General features: G+C 32.8%; 1 protein-coding gene across 3 annotated transcripts in view; it reads right to left on the bottom strand.

Moving 5' to 3' along the window:
- Positions 1 to 10,651, bottom strand: part of LOC108777172 (golgin subfamily A member 1) — a 16,655-nt gene extending 6,004 nt beyond the window's left edge. Inside the window, exons 1-5 of one of the 3 annotated variants that reach the window (XM_018543987.1) lie at positions 10,570 to 10,651; positions 10,266 to 10,454; positions 1,313 to 1,712; positions 1,144 to 1,232; positions 126 to 254 (exon numbers count right to left, since the gene is read on the bottom strand). In XM_018543987.1, the coding sequence (XP_018399489.1) occupies positions 126 to 254; positions 1,144 to 1,232; positions 1,313 to 1,712; positions 10,266 to 10,376 (729 nt within the window). In that variant the 5' untranslated portion in view covers positions 10,377 to 10,454; positions 10,570 to 10,651. Of the gene's footprint in view, positions 1 to 125; positions 255 to 1,143; positions 1,233 to 1,312; positions 1,713 to 10,265; positions 10,496 to 10,569 lie in introns of all 3 variants that reach the window. The other 2 variants (XM_018543988.1, XM_018543986.1) reach the window with 2 other exon arrangements.
- Positions 10,652 to 11,161: the final 510 nt, after the last annotated feature.

Raw genomic sequence — 11,161 nt, 5'->3', positions numbered from 1 at the left:
GAGAGAGAGAGAGAGAGAGAGAGAGAGAGAGAGGAGAGAGAGAGAGATTAACGAGCCATTCAAATGAATAATAATTAATTAAAAATACATTTGAACAAATGAAAAACTTCTACTAATCTACTTACTTGTACAGTGTTTAATTCATCTTCGTATCGTCTAAGACGGGAAACTTCTGTCTTCAAGTTTTCTATTTCTGCTGTAGCAGTTTTCAAATGATGCGTTTTTTCATCTACTTCCTGTTCTTTGGCTAATAACTAAAAAAATCATTACAATTATAAACCAGGATGTTTCAATTAATAAGATAATATACTGCTGCAAGAAATTATAGAATTACGTTTTGACAAATAAACATTCGATGCAAATAGACACCTCTGTAAAGCTAGCCCTCTTTATTAAAAAAAAATTTTTTTTTGAGAGTTTTGAATAGATTTCCAAGTTACAGTGTTCCTGATAGGTTTAAAAAATAGTTTTGGCCATTAAATTCATAAAAACGAGGTTAAAAAATAAGGGGCTAACTTCATGCAGCCCCCATTTAAAAAAAATCATCTTTTTTTTTAGAGTTCTGGATAGATTTCGAATAGTTCCTAATAGGTTTAAGAAATAGTTCCGTTCGAAAAAGTAAAAAAAAAAGCGTCATTAAAAAACCCGAAATTGATACCTAAAAAACAGCCATAACTTTGAAAATATTATTTTTACGCAACTTTCTCATTAAGATATTTTATAGAACTCTGCGAAGGCTACCTAGAACTCTCGACAGAACTCTTTAAAAAATTTTTTGCTCTTCTAAATTAGAAAATGGACATCTATAATCGCTCGAAACTAAACGGAAGTATTTCTTAAATCTATCAGAAACTCTGGAACTATTCAAAATCTATCCAGAACTCTAAACAAAGATGATTTTTTTCGAAAATGGGGGCTGCGTGAAATTAGTCCCCCATTATTTTAATCGTATTTTGGCTTTAATGGCCAGAATTATTTCTTAAACCTATCAGGAACTCTGGAACTATTGGAAATCTATTAAGAACTCTCAAAAAAAATTTTTTTTTTAATAATCGGGGCTAGCTTCACAGGGATAATATAGACCGTTCAAAGTAGACAAGAAATTATAATTTACATATCAATTATTACTTCAATGAAACGTACAAGATGTTTAACTTTTGCCATCTCCTGTGTTTGAAAACCTTTCAATTGTTCTGCATCTTCTTGAAAGCTATACAACTTTTTTGTATATTCTAGAAAAAAATAATAATATATGTCAAAGTCAAGATCGACAAATAAATAATGCCTTATAAATTTTATTATCTGAAAATACCTTCTGCGTTTTTAAGATCACGTTCCAACGATTGTTTTGCCATTTTAATTTTTTTTACCTCTTCTTCTAATCTTCGTTTTTCCTTCTCCTGTTTTTCTATAACTCTTTTCCATTCTTTTTCCGTTTCAATAAATCTAACCTTCCATTCTTCCTCCTTTTTTTCCATCCTTTTCAATAGCTCTGCTTCCTTCTTCGCTAAACATTTTCTCCATTCATCTTCCCTGCTTTCAAATCTTTTTACATCTTTTATAGATAATTGCATTCCTTCATTGAGCTTGATTTCAAAACTGTTCTCTCTTTTTGGTAAAATAGATGGTAAAGGAGATGCTGTATTTTCTTCTTTCGATCCACACATATCTAAGGATACTTGAGAATCACTAATACTGGTTGTAGAGTCTGTCTGTAATAAATGTATATAATATACAGGGTGTCTCACAACTACCGCATTTTTTCTTAAGGACGTATTTTGAGATAATTTTATGACGAGAATCTTAATACAAAAATGTCGAGGTTATAATACTTTTTAAATTAATCACAATTAAATTTCACTAATCACAGAGTTGACATTTCACGCGCTCAGGCATGATAATATGAGAAATGGTGAATGTACCACGAGGGCCCCCCCCCCCTTGTCGCGAATTTAATTACCCATTGTATACTTACTACGGTATATTGATTATCATATTGAGTTACGTTTAAATAGCGCGCAAATTTAAATTGTATGTTAGTATGGTAGAACGCTACCTCTAGTCAAGCGACGCCAACAGCGCATGCGCATAGAACGAAGAAAAGAAGAAATAGTCGTTAACATGAACCGTAATGTGAAATTTTCCTTCTCCTTAAAAAATCACCTCCCAAGTTTTGTTGCTTGTTTCTTGCCTTTATCAAATCCAATGACTTAAGGGTCGACAGGAGTGACCCGTGGAAACCAGAAATATTTTTGTTATGCCTTTTTTTTATAAAAAAAATAGCTCTGTACGAGTCTTCAGGAGCCTTTTCTGATTACGAATATCACAATCAAAACACGATTCATGTTATATTTTAGCCATAATTTCACCATAAAGGTATACATTTATGAGTGCAGATCAGTGCAGTTTTAGGTCAGTTATGCTCATTTTTTTTCTCAAAGTAATTATATTTCCTTATGAAACCTGTTGGGATTTCATTATTATATTGCTGGGAAGGCTCGTACAGAGTCAGATTTGCAAATTGATTCTTGAAAATTTTGTTTGCGTGTGACAGAATCGCTATAGTCACGAAATAATTTTTTGTCATTTCTGTGGCAAGGAATTGATAAAACGCTATCATTTCCACACCACCTTGCGGTAGATAGCATGGCGCACTTTTTTTTAAGTGGTATCCCCAGTAGGTCTAATCCACTTTTGCATTTTAACGCAAGAATAGTATTTTCCTCATTTTCGTAAACAGATTTCCGTTCTTCGAGTAATGTTGTATGTACATCGCACGGTGTGCCATCTGGCACTATGATATTAAAAGCTGCAAGAATTGTTTCTTGTATCTCAGCTTCAGTACCATCACGAATATGCTCTACTATACCTTTTATGTACTTCACTTAAAATAATCGAACATATCAAGATTCGACGACCGCGCCGACCAAATGATTGGGTCACGTCGATTCTTCCATCTATCCAGATAACGCGTGTTTAAAATATTGCGTACCTGCTGTGAAAATTGGACAGAAATCTTGTCATGATAGAAAATGGGTTTCTCCCGTTCAAGAGCGTTTTCGAGAAAGGCGAGCAACGCATTCTTTAGAAAATCAGTATATGCCTTTCCCGTTAAACGTGGCGGGAGAGGGATACCATGTCTTTATACAATGACAAGAGTGTGATTTTAAAAACTACGAAAGAATGAGAAAGAGAGAAAATTTCTTAAATCATAAACCTATTACTACTTACGATTCGATTTGTTAGTACTCTTGCCTACACATTTCTCAACTAGTAATATTGAATGTACTACCAAAATCAACAGATATAATGTCCCTTTTAAATAATAAAACCTTGATTAAAAAAATATACTCAGTGTGTGTATACAAGAATAGTTAACTTTTTCGAGTTAGGTAAATTACAAGCAAACAGATTGTACTAAGAGGATTACTACAAGGCTTAGCATACATATTAATAAGAGAAGTGGCTAAAGTGATAATTGCGATTTGATACAAAATATATATCGTTGAAAAGGTCTTGAATAGAGTACAACTGCGCAATATTTCGCTTGAATGGCGCCTCTAGAGGGCGTTATGTGCAATAGAAGTTATTCAATATGTGCCTAATGACAATAAGAATTTCGCTCACACCTTCACCAACCTCGACCCATTGTACCCCCTCCACCGTCCCCTCCCCACTCCTTCTTTTCGCCGTTTTTCACTCTCTTTCGTTATATAATATTTTAAAATCAATTTTAAATATTTTTTTCATATATATTTTTTATATATTTGTACTATAAAAAATAAGTGACATCCTAAAAAAATCATATCATTAAAAATGAAAGGGTCAAGCCGTGTTCAAAAAAACATCCTCAAAAACCTTTAAAATTTTAAATGATTATCTAATAATAATATATAATATATTACCACGAAAAGTAACTGATATGTTACTAATCAAGGTACAAAGTACCAGTACAAAGTAAACATACATAAAGTGTATATAACTTTCGGCCGAATTTCGAATCGCCTCAGCCTTCCGCTGTTCCCCTCACCTCACCGCGCGCAGATCAAATGTCGCTCGAGTATCGTGTTGGAGGTCACTCAGGGTTATGACCTTGACAACATATGTCAAGGTCAAGGTCATAGCTGGTCTCCCTTTTTATGCACTTTTACCGAAAGAGAAGCAGAGTAATATGATCGCCGTTGTGCCGACGCCGCGGTCCGCACGCCAGTGCCGAGACCAGTATCGACGCCAATGCCTATGCACATCCCGACGCCTGCCCTAGGCTAGTGCCGACGCCACCCAAACAGAACAACAAATCATCATAATATCAAAATAATGTCAAAATGACTTTGAGTGATCATTAAAAGTCATTTTGATGTCATTTTGATGTCATTGTGACTTCATTTTCTGGTTGGGTGCAGTGCCGAGCCCATGCCGACGCCAGTTGCCGACGTGAGTGCCGAGGATAGCCTCAGAGGCCGAGCGTGATTACTTCTAGCTTTGTCAGTCAATGCTATACATATACAGTAATAAGTCGTTTTGACTTTTGTGGATTGTCTGCTTTCATTCATTCTATACCTTTGACTAAATTTAATTAATTGACTTTCTGTTTTCACACTGACTGATCAGTATATTAAGAACCGGTTTTCAATTAATATTAGTATTGTTTGCGATGATCAAATGTCGCTCATGCGGCATTTGGACCGCGTGCGATGAGGTGAGGGGGACAGCGGAAGGCTGAGGCGATTCGAAATTCGGCCGAAAGTTACATACACTTTATGTATGTTTACTTTGTACTGGCACCTTGATTAGTAACATATCAGTTACTTTTCATGGTAATATATTATTATTAGATAAAAAGATTTAAATTTTTGAGAATCCTTTTTTGTTCTAATTATCATTAGGTACACACTGTGTTACTTCTATTGCACATAACATAAAAAATATTCACTTTGAGCTGGTATCTTTAATTAATAATATATCAGTTACTTTTCGTAATATATTATATATTATTATTAGATAATCATTTAAAATTTTAAATTAAAATTGATTTTAAAATATTATATAACGAAAGAGAGTGAAAAACGGCGAAAAGGAGTGGGAAGGGAGAGGGGTGGAGAAGGGGAGGAGGGGGAGGTGGAGGGGGTGCGATGGGTAGAGGTTGGTGAAGGTGTGAGCGAAATTCTTATTATCATTAGGCACATATTGAATAACTTCTATTACACATAATGCCCTCTAGAGGCGCCATTCAAGCGAAATATTGCACAGTTGTACTCTACTCGGCAAGACCTTTCCAATGATATATATTTTGTATCAATTTGTGATTATCACTTTAGCCACTTCCCTTGTAAGTCCTCTCTCCCCTTTCCAATATACATAATAATGACATACTAAATTTTATGTTGATCATTTTTCTTATTTTTTATAATATGCTGACGATTTTGTCAAACAATCTTTTCGAGTAGATTTCCTGCTCGCAGGAAATAAATAAATTTAACAATCTTTTTTAATGATATTAACAAGTTGGATATACGCTACCTTTATCAATTAACAAAATCCAATTTGTAATTTTTCATTGGACTAGAAAATTTACAATGCCAGATAATATTGTTTTTGGGTGATATTTCGATTCCTTTTTCCTCTGTGATAAAGTATGTTAGTGTAAAAATGGATACCGGCTTAAGATGGAGAAAACATCTATCATATATTAAAAATAAGTCATTCATATATGAATATATTGAAATAGATTTTAGATTTTTCATTCATAGCTGTGAGGATAAATCCGCAGCTGCTATTAAATTTGTAAATACAACTATTGCGACACAAATCGCTTAAAGTGGTGTTATGTGAAACCTTAATGCAGCGAAATCATATATTGTCAAATTTAATAATTTTTTAGAATCGACATATAAACATATGGTAAATATTGATTTTAAATTACACCTCAACGATTTAAATGTCCTTTAGATATGTTGTAGAGGAGTGTCCTCAGTGATTTCTTATAAAAATTAAGTGGAGAATGGCATTGGTTTAGAAAGCGCATCGCACGACGCACTCGACAACGTTACTCGAAGAGCCGAAATCTGTTTACGAGAACAAGGAAGGCACTTCAAACATTTGGTGCATTAAAAGGCAAGAGTTAAACTTACTGAGGATAGCACTTAAAAAAAGTGCACCATGCTATTTACCGCAACGTGGTGTAAAAATAGCGCTTTATCAATTCCTTGTCATAGAAATGACAAAAATTATTCCTTGACTCGCAACCATGTATCACATGCCGATTATTATTCGTGTTGGTACATGCAGAAAAACATCATTTTAGTGTTATAAAAGAAGACATAATTTTTAATCTTTTTTGAGTAACAATTATCTTTATAAAGAATATTTTCTTGATGATATAATTTAAAAATAGACATTATTTTCTCGAAATAAGTAATATTTATGTAATATTTTTCTGTATGTACACATGCCCGCTTTAGAGCGAACTGTGTTCTCGAAAAGTTCTCGACCATTTCCCAATTTTTGTGTCTCGACTGAGACACGAATTTCTGAAGCGCCAAATGTTCACCATCGATTTTTAGTATAACGATATATTTAATACGAGGTTAGTTCCAAAAATTCGTGTAAAGTCAGAAAGATAGCACCATTGGTACGTATCAAGGTTATTTTCAGTTAGTAGCATCACTTGAAAGAACGCACACCAAGTTTTAGGCAGATCAGTCTATTTCTCTGTGTGGTGTTCGTTTGAATTGAGGAAGTCGAGTGATTTCCAAAAAATAAATAAAAGAAAATTTAGTGTGTTGATCAAACATTACTTTATAAAAGGCAAATCGTCTAAGGAGACTAAAGAGAAGTTTGATAAGTTTGCTGCTTGCTATTCTAACTTCATCCAACGATCTAATGTCTGTGAAGAAATTGTATGGGAAAATAAAATAAAGTACGCATCGGAATTATTATGACGTAACTCCCGAGTAAGATCCAAAGTTTCATCAATAAATAAGCGCAGAATTCAGGTTGGTCTACGACGAAAGGTATGAACATAAGCAGAGATTAAATTTTCCAAATATCAGAAGTTTTACGTCTAGCAGGAATAACAATCAAGGAATTTGCGATAACGACATTAAAAAAGGGAGCAAAGCAATCTCTTAAAATTGTGTTTAAGAGATTGTGCGAAAAATGTCCAATAAAAAATAGTTTATTTTGTGGGTTTGATTAATCATAGTAATGTAATTTATTATATAGAAAATACTTATTTACTATTTCAAATTCATTTCCGAATGTTACAAGAGACATGCTACAAAATAATAAAAAATTTGAAACATCAACGTTTTACTGTGTACATCGATTTTAATATACACTAGTGCATACCAGTGTACAATCAAAATCTCTTAAGAAATAATACTGATGATAACTCGATAAAATGAGAAGGTCAAAACGTTTATTATAATGTATATTTGATTATTGTTTCAATACATACAAATACATCTAGACTGCGTTCAGGAATCACACCTAGGTAACTCTAGGTTATAGTTTACGTTACATATATTATAGCAAAAATGTACCCAAGAGTTATCTGAGCATAATGACTGAACGCACCCTTAGGGCCGATTGTTCCATCTTTTGGTAAAGTTTACCTGTCAGGTAAGTAACAAGATTACCCAATCACATGCGCGAATTGCCAGATTTACCTAACGGGTAAACTTTACCGAAAGATGGAACAATCAGCCCTTACTGTAAGGCTTCTTGTCACTATTTTTAACGGAGCTGAAGCCATCTGCCGATAAAGCTAGTGTCTCGTCGTTTTTGTTTCTTTTCTATTTCTTAGTAGTAGTTTCACAGAACAAAATTCTTTTTCCACGATTAAAATATTAGGTACAAAAGTTCTTGCCGATGCGAATAAATATATCTACATATATCTTAATTAGTACGACTTTATCAACAGAAATGTTTATGGTATTAACATCTCTACATTACAGATGTGCACGACAAGCCATAGATGTTAAAAAATATAACCTTATATACATTATATTACGATTAAAAATGAAGTCAGATAAAGAGCATATTCGTCACTGTCTTTCGTTTTGTTTTCACCAAAAGAAAAGTGTTGCTGATACAAAATAATTTATGATACATACAAGATAATTTATGATACATATGAAAATATTATAGCCATTGAAACGTGTACGAATTGGTTTAAATGATTTAAAAATAGTGATTTCAATATCAGTGATAAAGAACGCTCTGGATATCCTGCAACTGTGGAAGAGAGGATGAATTGCAAGCATTGCTTAATGAAGATTCAATCCATTCGATTCGTGAGTTTGTAATACAACTGGGAGTCCATTATTCAACAATTGTTCACCGTTTAAATGCAACGAAAAAAAATCTAGAAGTATGAAAAATGGATGCCATTATATGAATTACCTAAACTGGCAATAACAGGCCAGATGTTGCTAAGGAAACCAAGGAAGCATTCTTAGAGCTGCAATAGGATGTTCTCCCACAACTAGCTTACTCACCAGACATTGCCCCTTCTGATTATTATCTGTTTAAATCGATGTAATACGGCTTATCTGATGAGCGCTTCTCAAATACTGAAGATATACGGAAATGAGTCGATTATTGGATCGCCTCAAAGAATGATTTCTTTTTTTCATATCCATATGCTGCCGTAAAGATGAAAAAAAGTCATGGAAAACGATGGAAAATATTTCGATTAATATATAATGTTCCGATCTTCTTATTATTGTATTATAATTTTTAAAAAATTGGCAAGAACTTTTGTATCGACCTAATACTTTACCTTACGTACAAATTATAATCTCTGAGTCTTTCTTTCCAATTGCGGCTAATATAAATAACAAAATAGCGTTTCCAATCCCAAACACTTTAAAAAAATATATTTTATGGTAAAGATGTTTTAAACTATATGTTGTATCAAGAAGTAGTTCATAAGATTTCTTGTCAAGATTGTGATGCGACATAAATAGGGCAAACCAAACAGCAATTAAAAACCAGAATAACTGAACATGTAAGTGATATTAATAAAAAAAAGCAGGCCATTAATAATATCTCACCGTTTGATGTATGGTCATAATTTTAAATGGGATGTATAAGTTAAAACCTTATACACACACACACAATATGACCATCTTATAATAAAAGATTGATCTCGGAGATGATATACATAGAAAAACAACAGTATTGACAAATAACAGGATTGAACAAAACCTTTTTCTAATTCTTATCTCTCTATTTTATAGTGATTATTCCTTTCCTAATTTTTCTCTTCCTCTTTTCACTAACTCATATTTTCTTCTCTTTCCATTTTGTTCCCTTACCATTATATTTCTTTTTATTACTGTCTCATTGTTTGTTTCACCTTTAAAATATAACGAACTTCATCTGATGGTAATTTAAAAAATTCGAAATAACTAATAATTGTAAACAGATTGCAATAAGAATTAGAGAAATTTGTAGACTTTTATTAAAAGGTATGATTGAACTGTATTTATTTTTGAAATAATTTGTTTCATGTAATAAGTTCAACGGTTGGTTCTTAAATATCATGTTGATTGATATTTTTAATTTTTATTATCTAGATTATTTATTATTTAATTATTATTGATCTATCGAATCAATTTTCATTATTTTTAGTATATTGTAGACTCATTTAGTAAGGCAAAGATTTAATACATAACACATGTATACACATGTGGATGTGTATATTATACATGTCGCTACGTATCGTCGATATAACAGTTTTCTTAACCTAAGTAGTCAATTTTAACGTTTAATAACTTGGTTCGTGAAGCAGACTGTCACGCTTTATTACCAGGTTCTTTCAAATGAAAGCAAATTAAATGATTATTATATTTTTATCAAGTTTCGTGATAACATGCGCATTCTAAATTTTTTGAAAACAAATTCTCTATTGTAAAAACAACAATTATATACAAAATAATTTGTTTTTAAAACAGGAAATTTATGTTTTTGAAGCAGAGAATTTGTTTTTAAAGTAGAGAATTTGTGATTATAAAACAGATTTGTGTATAACCATTTATGCCATTTTCATATGACAGATTTCCTAACCTAACAATAATCAACTTCAACGATTAATATCTTGCTTCATGGGAATGAGCACAACATTTTACTGACAGATTCATTCATTTTATCCAAAAATGTGTTAAATGAGCATAATTTCGTTAAAATTGAAATCGAGAAATGTCTTCTAGATAATTACCAAAATGTGTACCGACAATATTCAACAACATTGTATTTACCTGCGACATATGTTTAGAATTAATGCTGCGTATACTTCCAACATTTTTGACAACAGTAGGCACGTCACTGCCAATTTCCTCGCGTATCTTATTCTTCAAAGTGGCGAACATAGCAGCAGTAAAGTCACGCGACAAGTATATATAACACAAACACAATCACCTGTCATTAGGGTGTAGCCACAGGTGTAGCTACAATAGAAGGAATAACTCCGGATCTACAGATTTTTAAGCTTATGCCAAAAAAATGAACGAATTACAGTCAATTGTTCTCTTCGTATTTGACGGTAATTGGTCAATTTCTTACGGCTTAAGGCTTAAAATATCTATTGTAGATTCGGGTTAAGGGCTGCCGCATACAAAATTCCATAACGTTTAGCAAGTTCGAGACATGGACATAGACAGAGAGAAACCTGAGAGAGGACATAACGACCTAAAACCTGTAACCACAAAATACTGCCGCGCACTACTGCCCACTGCAAAAGTGGATGTGAACTACATGCCAGATCCACTATTCTGAGGATAACGCATATACTTTTCAAGACTGATGGTAAGTAGATATTCGCGGTTCGTATAATCGTATTCGCGCTACATAAAATGTGGATCAGAATAAATATTCCTCCCTGCAACTACATATATGTATGCTTACTTCCATGCGCGTGATGTTTATTATTAAGCTTAAAAGTATTAACATTAAAGATATATATTACCCCATTTTTTTTACAAATATGTTAAAATATATCGCGCGTGTTTATATTTTAAATAAGTTATATATACATATATATGATCCCGGCAATTAATTCGCATTTAGAGATTTCAACATTACAGAGCTGCTTTGTGAAGTTGGCACCTTAAATGCGAATATTGGTAAAATCATTATTGCATTCGTTTGTCCACCG

Source organism: Cyphomyrmex costatus, unplaced genomic scaffold, assembly GCF_001594065.2.
Source record: "Cyphomyrmex costatus isolate MS0001 unplaced genomic scaffold, Ccosl1.0 scaffold413, whole genome shotgun sequence".
NCBI lineage: Eukaryota > Metazoa > Arthropoda > Insecta > Hymenoptera > Formicidae > Cyphomyrmex > Cyphomyrmex costatus.
Note: the sequence above shows the minus strand (reverse complement) of the source record. Positions and strands in the feature narration are given on the sequence as shown.